The following is a 22,685-nucleotide window of genomic DNA, read 5'->3' as shown; positions in this document are numbered from 1 at the left end:
AGTTTTAAAAACGTCCTCGATAAGATTAGAAGATTATTATTATTATTATTATTATTATTACAATAATAGTTATTTACTTAAATCCATTATTAATTAATTAATTATATATAATCTTATATTTGTTTTTTTTCTTTAATAATCTTTAATTCTGAAAAGGTAAGTAAATTAATTTGACAATAATAAAAAAATAAAACACAATTTTATAAAATATCTATACGTGTTATTACCGAGACTACGTACAAAATTTCTTGTCATTCTCGGGTTTATTTTTTATATCAATAACGCGGGCAACTTTTATTTTATTTAATTATCATTATTATTATTTAATTACTAATTAAATCGACGATTATAAGTCATGATTATTTTACTTATTAATTTGCATACACATAAAAAATCTATCTACTGGTTTTAGTACCACGATTCGTAATAATCATTAATTAATTAATTAATTAATCATTTAAACGTACAGTAATTTCTATGAGTATTTTTAAAATTTAACCATTCGTTTTTTAAATAATTAATCTCTTAACTTTGGCTTACAAATCCATTGCGAGGGCGTACAGTTATAAATTTTCATACTTTTTTTAAAATCCCTTAATTAAAATAATAAATTTATCAACGATTTAGATGTAGATCGAGCTGTCAACTACGAGACATTTTCCAGTTGTTAGTTTCTTTATTATTAAATATATATATTTATTTTTATCTCTCCCTTGACTTAAATCCACAGAATTTAGCCGAGTCAACAGAGTTACAATCTAGACTCTCGAGTTCTGGTAAAGCTACAGATTTTGTACTTAATCTTTGGCGACTGCGACTAAACTTTGTGGTAAAGTTTTCGGAAGGATGAAAATTAATAATTAACTGTCAGTTGATACGTTAGTATTATTAATATTATTATTATTATTATTATTTATTAATATCGTGAATAACTGGTAATAAAAATGAATACGCTAGACACGTATATATATATTAATATATAAGTATATATACATCACAGGCTCTAATAAATACAATGTCACTCGGTAAACTACCAAGAGAGTCTGCTTATTAATATATTGCCCATAAATTTATATGCGGTACATAAATACATGGTGTTTATATATATTTATACTACAATTATTTTTTTTTTACGTATTTAACGTGTCGTCTATTATATTAATATTAATATTAATACTAATTAATTAGTTAGTTAATTAATTAATACATGAGTAATGTGCGCCAGGTTCATCAATATACATAAATAAGTGTTAATTAAATCTCTTTACTAAATTTAAGGCATGTAGTTCGGTACTTGGGTCTGGGTCACAAAAACGTTTTCTGTTTTTTTATTCATTCTCAACAGCTTATAGTAATTATTAAGTAAACTACTTCAATAAGATTTAAATAGTCTTGTTGATCTTAAGAACCATCTTTAATTATAATCGCTAATTATTATTATTTTTTTTTTTACAATTTAACTATTAATATGAAGATATATATAGTAATTGTTTAATGGAGTATATCAACTAAGTCAACAACAATCCTACTCGAATGGAATTGTCGCCGCTGTATGTTTACATATGAGTAAATATATATATGTATGTATATATAGAAAAAAAAAAATTTCTTGACGTAAGAAATATTTTGCGAATTTTTTTAAACTGATAAATTACAAAAAAAAAAAATCTAAAAAAATGCACGGGTAGAAAATTGAAAAAACTATGGGTGCAAATATTTGAAATATTTTTTTTTAATTTGTGATTTTGAAAAGGATCGAAAATTATTAGTCGGGTAAATTAGTATCATAAATTTTCAGGACTTTAAAAATTTGAACGTCAAGAAATAATTTTTTTCTGTATATATTTATATATATATGACTCTTGGGCATTGTAAAATATCATTGAGCAGCGGCAAATATATAAATATAAATATTATTTAAAATTTCAGCGGTTTACCATAAGCTTTTACAATAATAAATCTTTATATTTCAGCATCAACCAGATTGACATTGACACAATTATATTTTAATGACAATGCCATCAACTCGTACTCAAAATATTATTTTTATGTCCACGTAACATATATATAAATAATCCGATACGTTATTTTGTTATTTATATATCTGCATATATATTTAATTTAACGGAACGATTTTTATCAGCCACGTTAATCGATTGTCGCGGTGACTTGAGTCGCATAACTCTGCAGGCGTATAAATTCTTGACAAAACTGCACTACATTATTATTATTATTTTTTTTTTATCCATTTGCTTCATCATATCCTGGCCGCTTCGCGTTCAAGCGATTAAATATATTGCATCTCGTTTCGACTAGTATTTGTATTTACGACAACGCATTGTGCTCACTATTAAAAATTTTAATTACTCATTTTTTTTCCATTCGAGCAAAGCGCATATGAAAAAATACTTCGACCCCTTTATATTTAAATTAGTTAATTTATTAATTAATATATAATATATTATTATCATTTGATGTAAATTACTCTAGTTAAAAAATCATTATTTTGTATCCTGTTTTTCAGAGTACATATATATAAATATATATACTATGAAGAACAAACAAAGCGGCGATTACTTGCGAGCAACTACTTCTGTAAATTTTTTAAAAATCGAACGGTATCTTTGGGCGATAACACTTCGAAGCCACTTATTATATCGTCTTTCAACACTCGTACCACTTTTACTTCCGGTCACTGGACTCTAGAAAATACATCTCTATCTCTCCGCCTCAGAAATTCGTCGTATTTATTTTTAAAATTAAAGTCTCTCCCTTAAAATAATCTCTCCCTGTACTCAATGTCACTGCAACAAAAAAACACATATATTTATATATATATTTAGCTTCAGATTTCAGTAATTAACTACAGTAATTATAATTACTAGTATCACTACAATAATGACAGTAATAAATTGTAATGTCAAGTAAATTTACTTACCAGATTGTTTAAAATATTAATGGACTCATTTCGAAATCAAGCCCCGGGAATTTATAAAGTTGAAGAGTAAGAGATTGAAAACCAGCGGAGTATAATAAATAGAGAGTAAAAAAAAAGTAAAAAGGTTTCAATAGCGTCTAGGCTCCCGTTAAAACGCCCTCTTAATCGCTGCCACCGCTACAATACAGACTACAGTTTAACGAATCACACTTTTATTTTTTTAGTGAGCTCACGGTCCTGTGATTTTATTGCGCGATACAGCAGCAAGGATTTTCCATAAGATTTGCTGTTGCTAGTTGTAGTTGTTGCTGTTCGTAATCTTGCTGCTGCTGACTCTGATTATGATTATTATTATTATTATTATTGCGACTTTGTTGCTCTTGCGGTAGCTGCTGCTGCTGTTGTTCATTACTACTACTTCCATTAATGCGTTGTTTGTTTAAATAACTTTGTTGGGGTGACAAAAAATCTCCGCGACGTGGCTGGCGACATTTAACAGCAAGGTAACACCTGGGCTATTGATTCTCCAGGGAGTAGTGCCGTGAACGTTTCCAGAAATTCTTGAAGAAACCCTTTTTCTTTGGTACGTCACTCGGCTCGCCGCCTGGAATTAAAAAAAAATAAATTCATATAATAATTAATTAATTAATTAAATTTTTAAAATTAATTAACGCTATTGTTTAAATTATTTTAGCGACAATGGAAACCACGAGTCTGTAGTCGGTCGAAAAAAGTTTTAAGCCACAGCCGGACGTGTCTCGCCGACGTCCCGCATCTTAAGTAGCACCACTTCCGGTACAAAATAGTCCTAGTATTTTAATTTGTACCTTAAAGTATGAAATTATATTTTTGACACGTTTAGTATTTTATTATTACATTTAATTTTAGTCGCTGGTGAAATACTTTTACTTGGCCAGACTGAAAAATAGCGGACACTTGATAAATAACTTCCAGGAGATAACTGATGACAAGTAGTTTGATACAATTGATTTCTTTGAAACGTCCGTAGGTTTTTTAATCCCAGAACTTTGTTTGGAATTAAACGGTATCCAGTATGTCAAGACAAGACTCGGTTATTGATCCAGTACGTGGAGTACTGAGCCAAGGCAATAGGACATTATCGGTACAGTTAAGTCGTTAGTAGTTTTGTTTGGTGACTATCCGAGACTTACTTCCGCCTTAGAAATTATGTCTTGCAGGTTTTTACCGTCTCAGTTATTTTATATGGATGTTGTTTGCTTTACTTTTTTTTTCGGTCATCCGCAAACTTAGACTAGATATCTTGAGCTATGAGCCAACCCAGCCATTTATGAAGGAAAGAGAGCGCATAAGAAAGTATCATCAACGCTAGACTGCTGTCAAAATAACCTCGTGGTAAGAAGTGTCGACGAAGCATAACCCGAGGAAGCCTCTTTACTTTCTCTTCTTTTTCTTCTTCTATTTCTTCATACGCTGTGACCTCGTGTATTTTCACTGTAACTTGTAACTTTGCCGAAAATAACGAGACCTCAGCTACGAAATTAACGTGAGATGCACTGAGATATTTTAGTGACGTTGACTTTTAAATATTTTATGCTGTCATATTTTTATATTTTACTTTTCTCCGTCTACTTAAAAATTTTTCGTCTTATTTTTCCTCGCCCGGCTGAGACCTCACTAGAGAAATGCTCTGGAAAATTTTGATTGCTCGGTAGGAACCAAGATCTGGCTTGACTTAACATTCAGCATTGCCTGGGGATATTTAATATCGACTGGAATTGAGGGCATTCTTGGATTCAGTGTCATTACTGGCTACATCTTACAAGTTTAACATATTTATTTTCGTTTGGATTTTCTTGTTATTCTAAGATCCAATGTGTCAGGGTGATATTATTATTTCCAGAGTTGACATTAGTTCAATCCCCTCTATAACTCAATGACGTAAATGCACATGCTACTAAATATATATGTATATATATAAATAACTTATCGAATTTATTAATAAAATAACAAAATTCCACTACCAATATATCAAAGTAAAAATAAAATAATTTATTTTATTGAATTACTTCATTCTAGTGATGTAAGCCAGAGAAATTGTCTGATAATTGATGTCAATTGACCCTCGAAAATTACACAGGAAATTATTTTATAAAAAATTTACCGAAAATTTTTTTCTTTTCGCATTCAAATAGAAGTGAAGAAAATTTTTGACGTCAATTGACAAGCAAAAATTGAGTCATTTTTCAAATTTCCGCCAGTTTCCGCGCCAAATTTATTCTGCCCAGAAATTTATTTTATAAAAAAAATTGACCCTAAAATTTTCTACTCTTTCGCAGTTAAATAGAAGTGAAGAAAATTTTTGACGTCAATTGACCCTTGAAAATTACCCAGGAAATTAATTTATAAAAAATTGACTGAAAATTTTTTTCTTTTCGCATTTAAATAGAAGTGAAGAAAATTTTTGACGTCAATTGTCCAGCAAAAATTGAGTCATTTTTAAAATCTCCGCCAATTTTCGCGCCAACTTTATTCTGCCCAGAAATTTATTTTATAAAAAAAATTGACCAAAAAATTTTTTACTCTTTCGTAATTAAATAGAATTGAAGAAAAATTTTTTGCGAATTGTTTTTAATAAAAAAATAGGTCATTATATTTACTGATATGACGTCATTTATTTATAATCACAAGTCATACATTTAATACTACCCAGGAAATTATTTTGTAAAAAATTGACCGAAAATTTTTTTCTTTTCGCATTTAAATAGAAATGAAAAAAAATTTTTGACGTCAATTGACAAGCAATTTCTGGTGATCTGACTGACTGACCACAAAAATGACGTTAATGTAGCATCTACGTCCATACTAACCAGAGTAAGGCCCAGCAGGGAAAACGTCCTTTCCAGTTCCCTTGGTCTCCTTGGTGCTTCCTGAAAAACAGAGTAACCAAAACGATATAATTAAAGAGCATCGCAGCATCACGAGTATCTAATTAACCATACCGAGCTTAATTACAAATGAGAATTAGGCAAAATATACGTATAATTAAATTAGTAAACTCTCTCGTAGCAGCACCAAAGCTTCTCTTTAAATTTAAATTTACCCAAGATAAAGACGTATGCTTGTTATTGCCAGCATTGCTAGACAAATCTAGTCGGTAGTTGTATATATTATGAGTCATAGAGGAACTTTGGTATGCAATTAATGAACATACACATACATACTTGAACAAACATACTCCGAGTTTAACGTATTACCGTTAAACTCATCATCATATAGATGTATAAATATTTTTGTTCTCATTCACCCACTTGTACCTCACATCTATGATATATAAATAGATATATGTATACGTATATGTATATATATTTATGTAAAAGTGGAAACATATTTTTAGGTACATACCCAGGTATGTACGCTTCCGCCTCGGGCCTTTAACGTGCAGAAGCATTTTATTTTATTGGATATAACCCATGGAGATAAATTTAAATATACATAATAATAATAAATAAATAAATGAAAATGTGAATTTAAAATCCGTACCACTATAGGAAGGAGTACGCGCTTCCTGGCGTCTCGTAGTGCCCTTTTTTTGCTCAACTACTGCATACATTTCTATTTCTACATATTCTACTCTGGTTCAAAGGTCTTTTTTTTGACTTATAGGAATTTTTGAAATTAAATATTAAATATTGATACAGGCTGAAAAAGACACTCGCATTGGTGTAAAAAAAATACAGAGAAGATGATAAAAGATAAAACGCGATGATCCGCATCCATTAGAAGCTGCTGGTACGGGCGGCGTGAGACTAAAGCTAAGCATTTTTTTTCTTTTTTTTGTTTTCCAACAACTAAAGAGGGAATGAATGCAGTGCATATTATTAAGCAGAGTGACCGGCGTGCTCTACTCTGTAAAAGGGAAGCGTGAATAAGGGGGCGAGATGTCGGGGGTGTTACTGCGGTGCTTTGCTCTGCTAGCAGTGCCGGGTAGGTTGTTCGCCCTTGGAATAAATCAATAAGTTGCCAGGAGTCGCGGGCGCACTCGTCTGTGTCCTATACTCTGCATTCTCACTGTCCCTCTTCTTCCTGTCTATTTCTGCACTCGTTCTCTCCCCTAGCTCTCCATAATCCACATCAATTATATGCATTTATATATAATTCATATACGACATATTTAGTTTTCGGTATAGTATTGTTTTAGTTGACTCAAAACCGCCGGCTAGATCTCGGCTTATCTGCGATCCATAGGTGAATTTAAGCAGCAGACTAGTACTGGCCGGTGATAACGAACGAGTTGTCTATTGTCTGGCTGTAGATGGTTGAAACTAAAAATAATTTATGTTTGTTATTAAAATACTACGTCTGTGCTATCGTATCCATTCGTTTACTCGCTTTCTGTCTGTCCCTTTGTACACAATACCTGGCTGTAGAGTGGATCCGTTGAGTTAGATCGCAGTATCGCTGACGTGAAACGCATTGTTCTGTTGAGACTAAAAGAATTATTATGAAACTCATCTCCAGGTACGAGGTATGAGTATAACTCAATTCCCATAAAGTGATGATCGTATTTCGTTGAGTTTGCGCGATCTACCGGCTACGACTTTACCCGTTTTGTCATGTTTCAGAGCTCACATAACCCATCCATGTATACCTCGTACATTATATATATATATATAATATATATACAGCTCTTTGACGTCCTCAACAATACGACAAGGTGAAAAGAGAATGAGTAAAGAGTAAAGATCTGTTCTTTAGGTAGACGAGTTAGCAGACGAGAGTAACGATTCTTGCCTCCAGCTAAAACGTCCGTTACCTCAGTCATCTCCATCTCTCTCTAGCTATTGCCAAGTAATATTCATTCATTTTCTCTCTCTCTTGGGCATATTTCATTCGTCGAGGCCTCGCAGTCTCGTTGCACGCGGCAGCCCTTCGCCCGTCGACCCCATCCGTGTAACAGCCGCCCTCGTCCAATAATCACCAACAAACCTGGCCTACTGAGCTTTCGAAAAACATTTATCCCATGTGTTCTACTTAATATTATTCCACGATCTCCTGCTATGCCGCTGCTATAACTATTTTAGATTACGTTCACTAGCTCTGTGTGGGTCACATATAAATATTTTTTATCCCGGGTCTTTATTTTTATTTGACCTCCAGCAAAGTGGAGACGGTCCCTGTCGTTAAATTGTTATTTCTTTCTTTCTCGGTAAACTTGTTATTTTTATTTCAGCCTCTGATCACCCGGGTAATAATTTCGTCCACGATTGGGAAATACCCCCGGTGTATTTCGACACATGTGCGATAACGTTACATAAATAAAGAAACTTTATGATAAATGTGTGTATGGTTAGAAGCCATTGTTATCCCGCGAACTTCCTCAATCGACGTTCGTATGGAGATAACGTGGTTTTGCTTTGATGATGAAATGGGGACACGTTGTCGCTGATGCTGATGTCAGGGTAAAATATTCTAAAGTTGTATGCAGTCTACACCATAAGGTGATACGGTGATCGCTTGTAGAAATAGTTGTTGGAGGAATCGAAGCCAAAGTAAAAAGCCAAAGTCTGTTGTCAGTTTGATAGCAGTAGCAATACAAGCAGTAGCAGTAGCAGTAGCAGTAAAATGCTCACGGTGCATTTTTCAATTCACTGAACATTATCGTTTTCTCATCAAGGTAAATTTTATCCAGATGTAGTTGATCGCATCTCGCGGGTCCTTGAGCAGCTTCAAGCTTTACTTTCATTCTCAAAAGGATTTTCTTACACAAATCCTGATACTATAAAATAATAGTTTTCAAGTTTTATATTTTATTTATTTTTTTTGCGGATTATTATTTTCTGCTCATTGTCATCGGACAGCACACCTGCAATCGAATGAAATGTAATGATGATTCAAGGCCCCGAGACGATGGTATCTGGCACGAGGCTTTGACCGAAAGCGGGGAAAGTCTACGGCAAGGCGACATGTAGAATAAAAGAAGACTATAATGATAATGATGATGATGATAATAATAATAAGCGCAGAGATGACAAGAGACGTCTTAGAAGATAAAGTGTGTGATCCAAGAGCGAGCTTGAACTGAGTAAAGTGAGGCCTTGTCCTCCCATCGTGCTTTCAAGGTCGTCTTCTCATACATAACATAAACCCACACTGGTCTCTTATTCTCAATGCGTTCGACTTGTCTACGTACATGTACGTATAACTAGACATATATCACATGTAAAGTTATTCTATTCGTGTGAGTTTAGCTTACGGACGGAGATCTTGAGCTGGGAGACCCGACAGATGGAGCCAGGCTACGGGCTAAGATATTTCGCTGGCGTAGTTAGGACTCTTGGGTAATTTAAAACAGCAAGACTGGGGAAAATAATGCGTATTGTAGTGCTGGAGACCCGACATCGATCGGCAGCCCTTTGTGCCCTTTATTCAACAAACGTAACGGGTTCTGCTACTGGTAGTTAGGATCGTGCAAGTACTGGAACAATCGCTACACATCTAAATGCAATCAACGTGGATATCTAAATGCAAATAACAATTGGTCTTGGCTGATTTAATTAACGAACAATAATAATAGTAGTAAATAAAAATATTTATAAGCACGCAGAGGGTAAATACTTGAAAGCGGGTTCTTTAGCTTTATACTTAACGGCTTAATATAAATTGGATTACCTGGGATCGGAGAGGAAAGAGGAGACGATGGAGAAGACGGGAGGTGGCGCAAAGCCCGGCACTTACCTTTTTTGATGAGCAAGCTAGTGACCCTCCGAAGTGCCTCGCGAGTGCCGGAAGTGGCGGAGCTGTGCTTACTTTGACCGAAGTATTTGTTGGGCGTTATGTTGGTCGGCAGAGTCAGCGGCTTCCTCTGTTCCCCGGCGGTGGGCAGTCGCGACTCGTAGGCACTATTCAGCCGCTCCAGGTGCTCGATCGACGCCGGACGAGGCTGGTTCGCTCCGCGACGGGTTGGGTACCACCCGCGATTGGGCCCACCAGCAAGACGAAGCAGCTCCGTGCCGATAATCGCCTGCTCCAGTCCTGGGTTGTTCCTCCGGTATCTAGATCACAGACACTCGTGTCAATCATTCAGTCTTATCGAGTCTTTATTGTAAAAATTAAAATGAGTGTAAACTCGATAGATACCCTCCAGTTGTTGCAGTCGTCGGCGCATACCAACCGGGTTGTCTCCGAGGCTGTGTAGCAGCCGTCGACATTGTGGATGTTGTTGTTGATAATGTATTGCCCGAAGTATGTTGTGGTGTGCGGGGAATATCGCTTCCTCTAGCAAATACTGGTGTTTCCGGAAGGGAGCACGATGTTTGCATACCAGAATTACCCGGGGGTGCAATTGTACCCATAATCGGTGTTCCCATTGCATTATCTGTTGATGGCGATTGTTTCGTTGTGGTACGTCTTCGCGAGGGACCTGGCAAGTCTGTCGGAAGTGTACGACGTTCTACTGGCACCTAAAATAATGTCATATTTTATTTAAATGTCTTACGTAATTTGATTTAATTTAAATTATTATTATTATTGTGTTTATCTGGGAGCAAAAAAAAATAAAGTGACTGGTACTTACGTCACGTCTTGAGTTGGATGGAGCATTTGGAGTTCTTCTGCTACGAGAGTATCCGGCATCCATTGACCTAGTAGTGTCCAACGAGGATCGATGATCCTTGATGTCAATAGTGGGTACTCTGTGAGGTGGCACTCGTGGCCTGTACTCTATCGTCCGTGGTGGTTGACGAGTCATTGCGCGGTGGGATCCATAGTGGGTTGATACACTGACAGGAGGAACATTTACATCCGAGCTCTCTTCATCAGCCTCTTCTACCGGTGACGGTGGAAGCGGTGGGAACTCGAGCACTTCGACACTGACCTATAACAGTCAATAATGTTTAGCTACACAATAAAAAATAAAATGGAGTAAATATTCAAAATAAATCAATATCCGACAAAGGATTTTTAGATTTAAAAATTCATTTGGTTGGTATGAATTGTTACCTGGAAGTCGGGATTTTTCGAGTCCTCTAGTATAGCATCAATCACGTTTTCAATTTGCCTTTGATCATTCTTTGACAGGCTGTCAATATCGTTTTGAGCGATACGCCGACTGGAAGAATACACGAGTTCGTTGATCGTGTCATTAGGCTTTCTCCGGTGGTCATACTCAGTACTGCTGCATCCTTGATCACAGTCTTCGTCTTCCCTTGAAGTCTCATTGACGTTTTCCGAATCTGAATCAACCTCATTCCGAATGCCCCTTGATTTCTTTGAATTATCTTTTATTCTTCGTTTGCCCTCGACAAATGATTCGCTATTTCTGACGTTTTCAAGTTCTTTTATAGCATCGCTAACCTTTTCCAATTGTCTACGATTCTCGTTAAGAGCTTTCTTTACTATCTGATCCTCAATCAACACATTAACCGGGATCTTGGACAGCTCTGACCGCGAATCAGACTTCCTGGATGCGGAGGATGTTGACTTCTTGGAGGACGTCTTAATTTTTGTGTCGTCGTGTGACCGACTGGTGGCATGAATGTCCAGACTCTTTGAGGTTGGAAGCAGACCGCGTGCATTGACTCCGTTGCACTTTGATTTGGGAAGAACTTCGTGGTGATTATTTTTATCAGCACGTGGAGACGGAGCCGGTGGTGGCGGCGATGAGGAGGAAGATGACGAGGAGAGATAGTCGGTGCGATGTCTCGCAGCAGGCAAATCATTTGTTGTTGTTGTTATTATTGTGGTGGTTGTTTTCTCGGGCGCATCGACGTCATCAAAAGCAGGTAGAGATAGAACTCTGACGAGATCCGGAGGTACTGGTGGTACAAAGTCTGGCGGCGGTTCATTGAGACCCTCCAATCTGCCTTCGAGTAGCAGACTCTTTATATCGTCGAAAGTATTTGAGTAGCGTTTTGAAACGTTTGTGGTTTCCGTTGAATCCGCTTTAGTATTTCTCGTCGGCGATACACTAGACGTGATCAAAGGCTTACGTTCTCTTTTTCGCGTACGTCCACGTATTACGTACGTGCCGTTTTTCGTAGGATAATCTCGCTTTCCAGACACTGGCTGATCCAGTTCGTTGGTCGATGAGTCTGGTGAATAGGGCGAGATGAGATCATCGTCGGTCGTTGAACGACGGTGAGGTTCTTGCCAGTCGTAATCTAGATCCCGTAGCTTCGACGCTGAACCCACGCCTAGAAAAAAAAAAATAAATGTAATAAAAGAGTAAGTACATGCATTTAACGTGCAAGTATTAATTAAAATAGTTGATAATAGATATGGGAACGTACTAGATACATCGCTGCTACGTCGTCGTCTTCTCCCGACAACTTTAGTGCTGCCTGGAGCATAGAGGGGATCTTCTTCAAGAGATACTTCCCAAGCGATAGAGTGCCTCTTGCATACAACAGGCTGGCTCTCTGGCGACGGTGGCATCGGTGGTGGCTGTGGCACAGCTGATCTCAACATCTCCTCGAGTGAATCATCTGAAAACCTCTCCTCCTCCTCCGATTGTGTTCTAAAGTCTGTTGAATTTCTCGTCGAAAAATCAGAATTTCTTGTCGAGTAAACATCCGAAAATCTTTCATCACAAGAGTCAGCTCGACCTAAAGAAAATGCTGACACGGCGAAATCAAGATTCCGTACGGAAAAAGGATCCGAGGTTGGTATGGACATACGGTCATTTGAACTCGCACTGGCAACGGCCAGTGAAAAATCTGAATGAAAACGTTCGTTGGAGGTTGAGTTGGCTCGTGAAAAATCGGAGGAATCACAATTGGCGCGCATTGAAAAACGTTCAACGCTTACGGAACTAGATCGTGGCATTGAAAATCTTTCGGATTCCGATTCCGAGACACCACGATCCAATCCGACTTTTCTTTTTCTTCTTCTGCGACGTGAGAATCTTCCATCACAGCTAGAATCCGAGTGATTTCTCTCGCCCCGTAATTCCTCGTCTCTGTCATCCGCCCGCCGCTCTTCGTCGTCTTCATCGTCAAGTTCATCCTCATCAATTTCATCTTCCTCAACTTCCTCTCCGTCTTCCTCCTCCTCTTCTTCCTCCTCGACCTCATCATCATCTTTCAAAGCTTCCGCTTCTTTACAACGCAGATTATTATCAGCATCATCTCGACTAGAATCCACCACAGCCTCTAATTTACCATTAGTATTATCATTATTGCAGGATATTTGTTGAACATTCTCCGTGTCTACGACATTCGTCGAGCGCACTCGTCTACGTCTGCTTGCACTTTCCCGGTGTCTTTCTTGCGAATTTTTGCTCTGACACTTAGACTCCAGTATCCAGTCACAAGACACTTGGACGTCATACGGCAAACTGGCAAATTTCCCCGACGTCGAATTACGTCGTGTCTCCAGAGACGCATTAGACGTCCGGTCCCACAAACCGTACAGTTTTCTGCGTCGTGTTTTCGGCTGTAAATTGATAAAAACGAGTATGAGAAAAGATAATCAAAAGAAAAAGTAAAAAAAGTCGAGCGTAATCTCTTAAACTACGTCGTCTCTTTATGTTCAATTAAGCCAACTAAACCTGCACAAGTTTTCCGTTGATTAATCGCGCCCATAAACTTAAATCACTTACCAGAGTAGTCTGACTTGTGACAGCGTGTCCCCGATGACGCGATCTCGTCATCTCCTCCGTCTGTTTGTCGCCACGTCTCCCAGACTTGCCGCCTGTGCTTCTTCTCTTCGACGAATCACTCGGCGAGACTCTGTGATATAACAAGAAACAGCCATAAAAAAAAATCAATTCTCTTTCTGTCCTCGTCTTTCTCTATTTGACGTTACTTTATACTACTCCAGCTTATGATTAATAAAACACACACTCATCTACCTTAGCATTTACTCTATGTCATATATTTATATATTTATATACAATTTACACAACGGGAGCGCGAAAGAACAACAGTAACTGAGACAGTTTGCTAGATGGGGTTTAGCAGGCTTCTAACCCTTGGAGATTATGGGCCGCATGTTTGCTCTAGTTATCTAACGACTGTAGGGAGAGTGACTAGAGAGAGAGAGAGTGATCTATATCTGACAATAACAGTAGTATTGTATTATGGTTGTGTAGCAAGAGACATTGTGATACTTACATGGGTAGGAGCGTTGAGATAATACGCTCGGCTTCTTCTGGCGGTGGTGGAAATTCAAGGGATGACGGAGCATTATTAGCTGACGACTCCTGCGGCTCCGGACAATCCGGTACAGGACGCAATGCGACTAATGCCATTTTCGCTTTACGTCCATTCATACTCATGTAACCGTCGTCTTCGGACTGATGTCCTGGTAATAAAATAAATAAAAACTATTAACCGTTAAGTCAAATGCTTGGTATTATATATCTCCCGGACATTCTTGTGTAAACAGCGAGCTTCCGTTATTCTCAGAGCAATCGAGTTTTATTTTTTACTCATTTTCTTTAATACTTTTCCTTTTTAACAAAACATTGATCCGAGAATAGACGGAGCTGAGCCGAATAAACAATCGAGCTGAGAGTTGAATGAGGAGTAGTAAAGAGTGGGTTTGTAAATGGTACCTAAAGAAGGGCTCTCGTCCTCGGGAGTGAGGCCAATACTGGGCTCGGTACTGCTATCACGTCCGCCAACCTGCCCATCGGCGTCGGCGTCGGCCTCATCAACGGCTTCACCGACGCCCGAGGCGCTGCTACCTTCCTCGACCTCGCCGACCTCGTCTCCTGGCTCCTCGGTACTGCCGTGCTCGTCGTATTCAGAGAGCACCTTGTCCAGCAACTCGATCGATCGTTGAACATCGTCACCTCTGGAACAAAATGTCACAAACCCTTCTCTATAGTCATTACGTTTTCATCACCTCAATTAACATTTAACACGCATTAATTACACTCTTAATTAAACTAAATAATCTAATTCAACTAGCTATTTCACTGCGCTCGGCACATCTATCTACCATCTATTTATCACCATCTTTATCCCTTCAGCTTCCTCGCTTACTCTGACTTGGGTGCTCTGGGAGTTTAATCGCTATAAATAATTGTGCGGATAAAGCGAGACCAGAAGGCCGAGGTCGTTATTGCAACATTTTACGAGCTTTTATATCGAGGTCGCCTCGACCAGAGGGACGAGAAGCTCCATGTGCAACAACTTCAACCCGGGTTAAAAACGTAATATGGGTGAAGAAGATGAAGAGGATGATGCTCGACAGGAGTCCGGACAGGGGTTGAGGCTCGGAAAAAAAAGATTTTAAAAAGTTTGATAAAAAATTCATGGAAAAATTGTTGAACAGGATAGGAACGTTGATGCCAGCTAATCGAATTGGACGCGCATAGCCCCCGGGAACCGGCACCACGGACTTTCTAGGTCACTTCATTAACGTAGTGGGTATGCCGACTGTAATGATCGAGACCTCTCATGGTTACCCGGGTCAATCGGTTTAGCAAACTTGGTTACGCCGTGTCGAATTAGATTCCTGCTCGTTGCTTGTTCCTATCCACCAGCATACATACCTACATATATATTATATATAGACATATAGAGACACGTTACCTCGTTTTATTACTTTTAATTTATCATACATGAAAGCCTGAATATCTTGTACCCGTGGCAAGTGAAACGAACCAATCATCTCGGAAGCCATCCATCCTCATCGCTTCAGCAGAAGCGTTCATTACACTTGTACGTATATATATTTTCTGGCTCGGGTTCGTTAACGAAAACCAGCAATTGCTTGATCCTCTGATAGTTCCGTAGCAGTATGAGCTACCTGCCAATACATCCGCATCCCATACAGACTCACTCGATTCCCATCGAGGAGAAGGAGGGAGAGACTCAAAGCAATATATCCAATCTTGTGACTTGAGGTGATGGCTGTGGTTACAATATATATGCCGAATAATAATAACGGCGATGTAATAATGATCCGGGTTATCTATTGATGGTCGAACGGGTTTAAAAAATATGAAAGGATTATAGATAAATTTAAAAAAGGCTTTTTATTATTTTTTTAGCAGCGCACTCTTGGAGATTTCTTTGATAGAAAAATATGACGAGTAAATCCTCTCGGTCTGCCTATCTCATTCTACACAACTTCAATTTCTCTTTATCATTATCGTCAAAGCTAAAAATATGTATTTTATTCTCAACTCAGCTCAACTCAGTTGATAGACTAGACGAAGATAAAAATTAAAGATTTTTCTGAAGCTCTCAAACAGAATAGAAGAGGCAGAATGGATTAAAATGTTGAGAGATAAATGAATGAGTTTGAGTGTACCTTTACGCCCTATAACTCATCATAAAGTAAATTTCTGATTAAGAGTTTTTTCCTTTACTTCAATACTCCTCTTTAAATCGATGGCGCAAGACTGTCAGGCAGTATATAAGAGGGAAATCCAATTCATTCTGTCTCACCTCTAAAATATACATTTTGCTTATTTCTTTTTAACTTTTTTTTTATAACCCGAACCCGTAAAAAAAAATTTATTGCCAGATAAACTGAAAAAAAATAGGAACACGAGTATTACCAAGTAAAATGTATTCCGACAGATAACGCGAGTGACGTAGTGGTAGTCTTGGTAGTGATGCCCGTTTTGAAGAAGAAGCATCAAGCAGAAGCGACGAGGAATTTTCCTGCTTTCCCGAGGGTAATCTCTTCGATGATGAAACGCATTTGACGTGGAAGCCTCACTCCGCTGAACAACTGACGTGTAATCGATAGGAAAAGCTTAAAAAAAAACAGACATCCAGCAATTTTCTCGTTTGCTCTATACCCCCAAAGCATTTTTTTCAATCATCAATTTTCTAACGCTGGCATTTGAAAAGTCTAGGTGGTTTAAATGTCATCTGTATAAGTGTGTCAAGAGTCCAGAGACCCGAGATAAAAATACACTAATCCCAGTACTAGTACCAGTGCCAGTACAAGCATCAGCAAACCAGGATTTAGCTTTAGGATCAAGCATCAGTGCACGTCAATACTCTAGACGCTTCAGTCTTAGCCCGAGGGATTACATAGACGTTCAAGATGGAAATCAACTGCGATTACACTTTCTGGAAGGTAGACAGCCCAGACACACTTGGGTACGTGTCTTGGCAACGAAGATGCCTCCTCCATCAAACAGTTACCAGCACCGGACCCTGCCTCTGCCTCAGATTCACCTTCCGTTGCTGTAGTTCCCAATTTTCAGATACAGGGTAAAATGAAGAGCAAGGTCTTGGAGGAAATTACTAGCATGGTCCCGACGCGCGTCGTTACGTTCGTATCGATCGGTTCTTTGGCTCCGTGCGTCTGGCTACATTCTCTCTTGCCCATCCACTTGCGTCGAGACATCTCTTTCCTCTTCTATCTTTACTTTATACTTGATGCACCAGCTTTGCTGTATGCACCCAGTACTTGATGTCACTTGAACCGCAAATCTTTATTCGCATGCGGCAGCATTACCGTTTCACGTTCTCTAATAATCCATCCTCCGTTGATCCACCGTCCGACCACTAACAGCTCCAATGTGATCATTCTCGGTCACTCGGTCGACACCTACGCATGTGTACCTACGTACCTTCTATGTATGTTATGTATGTACACGGTCTATTCGTTGTTCTATTCCGCTTCTACTCATCGTTTCACTCTCCCTCTTGTTCTCGGATCCAGTGAACGTAAACGGACACGATCGACTACTGGTGGTCTTGCTGTACTGGCCCACTGGCCGAGTATCCTCATCCTTCCTGTGACTGAGTAAACACTACGCACGCTGACATGATCCTGACACCCCAAACTACCCTCGAAACTTTGGCATATCGTTAGCGCGCTTTGAATTCTTCATACCTCGGAATAAATAAATTATTTCCACAACTTCCATCAAAAAGTTTTAAATACAACAGAGAATTTCAAGGGGTGCCAGCAGATACTTTGCGTAAAGTTGTTGGGTATAACATACACATAGTATACGATAGTTGGTGCATGCAGTTTAGATATACGGTCTCGGTGGTATGGAAAATATTTAGGACAGGGTTATTGGATTTAAAGTGTCGCTTTTAAATCAGGAATATCGAGCAGGATGAGACGTCAAGTTTACACAGAGTTTTTTTAGCCTTTATACTTTTTTTTCAGCTGGCTCTTTACCTCTTACTCTTGCTCTTCAACGTTTGCCGGCATCATACACCGCCTATAGACGGTGGTACCGAAAAAATATTAAAAGAGACCTATAAGCGACACGCCTGTGGTGAAATTAAAATGAGAAAGATGAGACAAGAGATTACTATTATTTTTTTCCAATGTCTTTTTTTCTAACGTACCGTACATACATTAAGTTCATGCTTTATACTTAAATAATAATAATAATAATAATAATAATAATAAAGTGCACGTACGAACTACACATGGTGGATGCTTGTATGCTAGACACATCAATAATTTTTTATAATGGTGTGGGTGATATTGTACATACGTATACTTACTCCGGGGCGGGATTTCTCCAGCGCTGTGTGCCAGCACGCGCCATCGAGCATCAACAGCGAGCTCGTGACAACAATCTGAAACAAATAATTAATACTGCTTGAGTATATATATATATATATGTATATATAAGTTTACTTAATTAAAACAGAAATATATTTATTGGAGCAATAAATATCAACTTGCAATGTTTATATTTAATTTCTCTGGTAGTTTTATTTTTTTATTTAATTGATAATTAATTAAAGTTCAGGGTAAAAAATTTTTCAATTAATGCCCGGCGACCCAATTTCAGGTGAAAAAAATTTTCGATGAGAATAAAAGCATGCGCATAATAAAAATAACCGAGTAAAATATGGAAAAAATTATATTAAACTAGAGGACTAGAGGAAAAAATTTTAACGAGGCATTGCTAAGTGTAATCTTGAAAGGTTGGTAAATAAAAAAAAAAACGAATTTAAGTAAATAAGAAAATTATGCTCGTATAAAGAGAACCCGCGATTAATGAAATTTAATGTTAATAGAAAAAAAAAAAAAAATTTGATGTAAACATAAAAATTTAATAATCCCATGTTCTCGTAAGTGAAACTACGGTATAAAATATAGACGAGAAGGTATATGATATTGTAAAATATTTATTTCAAGGATATATTACTCAAAACAAATATAAATAAAATATCCATAAATTTGTCATAAGCTTTACACAACTTTTGAGTAAGAGATTACAGTCTACTTGTTTTAATGGTTTTAAAATCCCATGATTTGTATTAAATAAATGCCGACAGATTTACTTTTTAAAATAAAATGATTTATCCCAAGACGGCAGATTTGCCAAAGAGCTTGTCGGTCTTCCGGGCTGACTCAACTACTACTCAGCCCTCGAATCCACCGAGCTCGAGTATTTGTTCCGAATAGTTTATAATGCAAATACTAAGACGCAATGTCGCATAGTTACGGGTACATTTTTCGAGCACTCTAGATACTCTCCAAGTATACAGTACTGTCAAAATATCCCGCGAGTCCTCTTACGTAAGAGAATTGCCCAAGTATTTATAAATTCCCTGGTGCATTCAGCACTTTTTTCAATAGCTCTCCGACTCGTCGATTTTCTCTCTCACTCTCACTCTCCCTCTTGCAGTCTTTGGTTTGTTCGTTTTCGTTTTTCGTTTTCGCTTTCATTCTCGCTCCCTAAAAAACTCCAGAGATAAATATTAAATTCCCTGACCAGTTGTCAAAGTTACCTCGCAGTTTAATTTAAATGTATTCGTCTCAACGTGCACAAGTGCTGAAGCTCAAGGTTTTACTGTATAGTATCGCGCCCTTACACTTATTCACCCACGTGATTGCCTTTTGAATTTTTAACGAAATACTAACCAACACCACCGGCTGACACCGACTTAACTACACCCGGATAGAGAGTCAGGGCAGGGGCCAGCCGAGTAGCCGACACGAGTAGCTGAGTGTGTAGATACAGAGGGAGGTTTGCTGATGATAGACGAAAGACGTAAGCGTTGAGAAGGGTGTACACATCCTTACCAGACCCCTCGAAAAAAGTATAAAAAATGTCGTCGTCTTTCCCCTACCAATTTTTATCTTCATCTTTCCCTCCCTGTCTCCGTCCATGTCCCTGTTTCTCTCTCCTTCACTCTCAGTTACTCTCTACTACGTCTTGCTCTATCTCCATCTCCACATCCGGCATAATCTGACTGCATGTACGAGTCACGAGGGAGAATGAAGCTAACGGCGGACAATATAGCGACGTATATGGAAACGCAGACAAGCACCAGCACCAGCAGCAACAGCGAAAGTCTCAGCATTTATGTATTGGCTTTATTGTGCCTCGGAGAGATCGCCGGGCTGGAAAACGTATACTCACTACAATATTTTACAGTTCTCGTATGACATAATTCTCTTCAGACCCAGCCTCCGAGCCAAGGCCAATTTTTAGTGATCCAAGTACACAGATAAAAATACATTTCGTCATACGAGATTAATTATCGGGACCATAAAATATGAAAACAAACAAACAAATAAATAAATATTTTTTGTTTGACGAGTTTTCTTTCACAACAACCAGCACCAGATAATACCAGCATGATTGGCAGATAAAATATATCTGGGCTGTGTACAGTTATAACAACAACGCAGTTGTCTGTTGGATGGAAATACAATAATAAATCCTGGTACATGATATAACCTCTGCAAAGGGTTATAAATCCAAACTAAATGAGCTTTATAACGCCTATGAGTTACTTCTTCTCAGCGACTTATAAGTTGCGATATAATACTCGTAGTCTATTCTGCTCTCCGCTCGATTCTATGTAATAATAATAGTACATATACTTAATACTATACTAGTAGTACATATATGTATATGTAGTAGTACTACGATGATGATGTATATGATAGTATTGGCGCGCGTGTTTATTACACAACGATGGAGTTAAGTTGAGGCTTAAAACTCGGTACCCAACCGGAGAAAGTACAAGTCGATGCTCTTGGTTTAGCTTCTTTTGCTCTTATAGTACTCAGTATCTTTGCAGCAAGAGTAACTGTATCTCACAACATAAAATCTATGTATATCCGTTTGGCTGCGCTGGATTCAAATAATGCTCTCTTAGTTATTATTCTCCTTCTTCCCGATAAAATATTGACCGCGATATTTAATTACATCAAATAACCAGAACAACTTTTCAGTTTCCTCGTTTCTTATACACGGAGAAAAATGCAAGTCAAAATTAAATAATAATTACAATCACAGTGAAAAATTTGCTATCTCAAAGGAAAAATTACAATCCATAAAAAAATTACGATGATTTGTAGAAAATTAGTTTTTTATTTCAATTATTACTGTCTAGATTGTAATTTTCACTTATCATATTAATTACAATACAGCTTCGTTAAGTTTTCGTTTGGAAAAAATCAATATTTACTTATTCATATAAAAATAGTTCAATGATTAAAAGTTAGTACATTAGTCGCAATTTTTCGTACGTAGTTGATGAATATTACATCTCCAATGTAATTCTACGTAGGTTACTGTACATTTTAGAATGTCGGTAAGACAAATCGCTACTTCGGGAGATAAAATTACTATTTGAGATTGTAAAAATTACTATCTGGAATACATCTTTCACAAAGCGCGTTAACTAATATTTACCAAGTACAATAGTACAAATTATTGGTACATGATAATTTTTATTTGTCGTTAGTAAATTTTATTTTGAATGTAGTAATTTTTATAATCAATAGAAATTAATTATTCTAAATAATATGTTGTAATTTTTACTTTGAGTTTTGTAGAAGTTTTGATTTTTTGTTTTTAACATTTCAAGATTACTTCTTGGATTGTAATTTTTTTTTCAAATTTAGTACAAATTACTTATTATTTTTCTCCGTGTCCCCAAGTCGAAATATTAGACGTAAATTAAACGTTTTGAACGTAGATTGGAGTATTATAAATTGAGAACATATTTATCATAAAACTAAAACTCTTTTATACTTCCAATAAGAAAACATAAGCATATACCAAAAAATTTTTTTCATCGATTTTGTACTCCTGGATTATAATCACGTCAATTCCCTAAAATTTTGTCGTCCGCTTTTCTGGCTCTTAAATAAAGAATTCGTATTTTGAAAAAAAATTTTTTCAGTTTCATACTTCTATCTTTAACACTATATACGTATATCTGTTCATATATTATGATATCAAGGTGATGAAAATAGTGATTACAAATATTAAAATAAATTAATTGATATCATCATTAAACTAAAATCATAACTTCTGAAATTACCAATTTTTTATGAACCAAAATACAAAAAAATCGTTCAAATTACGTTCAAAACGTTAAGAACGCTCAACTTACGTCTAAAATTTCGACTCGGGTATACTTAATATTATTTACGATACGACAATTCATCAACGAAATCCTGCAACAACCAGATAACCATAGAAAATATTATTGAAGCATTTTAATTATCGCGTAGAATATCACTTACTGTCTGGGTTATTTTTGTTAATGATATTGGATTAATAATGATAAAGGTCCCTCGTTGATTACAGAAGTATAATCTCTAGGCTCGAGATTATTTGCGGAGCACCGAAAATACAGCGACGTAATAGCGTCGTGTGTTTCATGTGGAATTGCGCAACTTATTTCTCGGGCGGAGGTTCATGTGTTCACTCTTTCTGGTCCCTCTTTATCTTGCTCTCGAGAAGGCTGGTGGTTTCTCACTTGCACTGCTGCTGGTTTTATTTGCTTTCATGTATTAGTAGTATAGATATGTAGTAAACCAAAGCTTGCATATAACAGTGTGTTGTTGTTAG

At 37.2% G+C, this 22,685-nt stretch overlaps 1 protein-coding gene across 7 annotated transcripts in view; it reads right to left on the bottom strand.

The window, feature by feature from the left end:
• Positions 1-102: 102 nt before the first annotated feature.
• Positions 103-22,685, bottom strand: part of LOC130668121 (uncharacterized) — a 35,354-nt gene continuing 12,771 nt past the window's right edge. For 2 of the 7 annotated variants that reach the window (XM_057470219.1, XM_057470221.1), the window contains exons 2-13: positions 18,351-18,435; positions 14,475-14,714; positions 14,032-14,221; positions 13,518-13,647; positions 12,208-13,351; positions 10,919-12,111; positions 10,494-10,793; positions 10,058-10,380; positions 9,656-9,972; positions 5,788-5,847; positions 2,939-3,542; positions 103-2,804 (exon numbers count right to left, since the gene is read on the bottom strand). In XM_057470219.1, the coding sequence (XP_057326202.1) occupies positions 3,454-3,542; positions 5,788-5,847; positions 9,656-9,972; positions 10,058-10,380; positions 10,494-10,793; positions 10,919-12,111; positions 12,208-13,351; positions 13,518-13,647; positions 14,032-14,221; positions 14,475-14,714; positions 18,351-18,435 (4,071 nt within the window). In that variant the 3' untranslated portion in view covers positions 103-2,804; positions 2,939-3,453. Of the gene's footprint in view, positions 2,805-2,938; positions 3,543-5,787; positions 5,848-9,655; positions 9,973-10,057; positions 10,381-10,493; positions 10,794-10,918; positions 12,112-12,207; positions 13,352-13,517; positions 13,648-14,031; positions 14,222-14,474; positions 14,717-18,273; positions 18,436-22,685 lie in introns of those variants that run through there. The other 5 variants (XM_057470222.1, XM_057470223.1, XM_057470220.1 and 2 more) reach the window with 4 other exon arrangements.

Source organism: Microplitis mediator, chromosome 5 (assembly GCF_029852145.1).
Source record: "Microplitis mediator isolate UGA2020A chromosome 5, iyMicMedi2.1, whole genome shotgun sequence".
Classification (NCBI taxonomy): domain Eukaryota; kingdom Metazoa; phylum Arthropoda; class Insecta; order Hymenoptera; family Braconidae; genus Microplitis; species Microplitis mediator.
The sequence above is the reverse complement of the archived record's forward strand: the minus strand, read 5'-3'. Positions and strand labels throughout refer to the sequence as shown.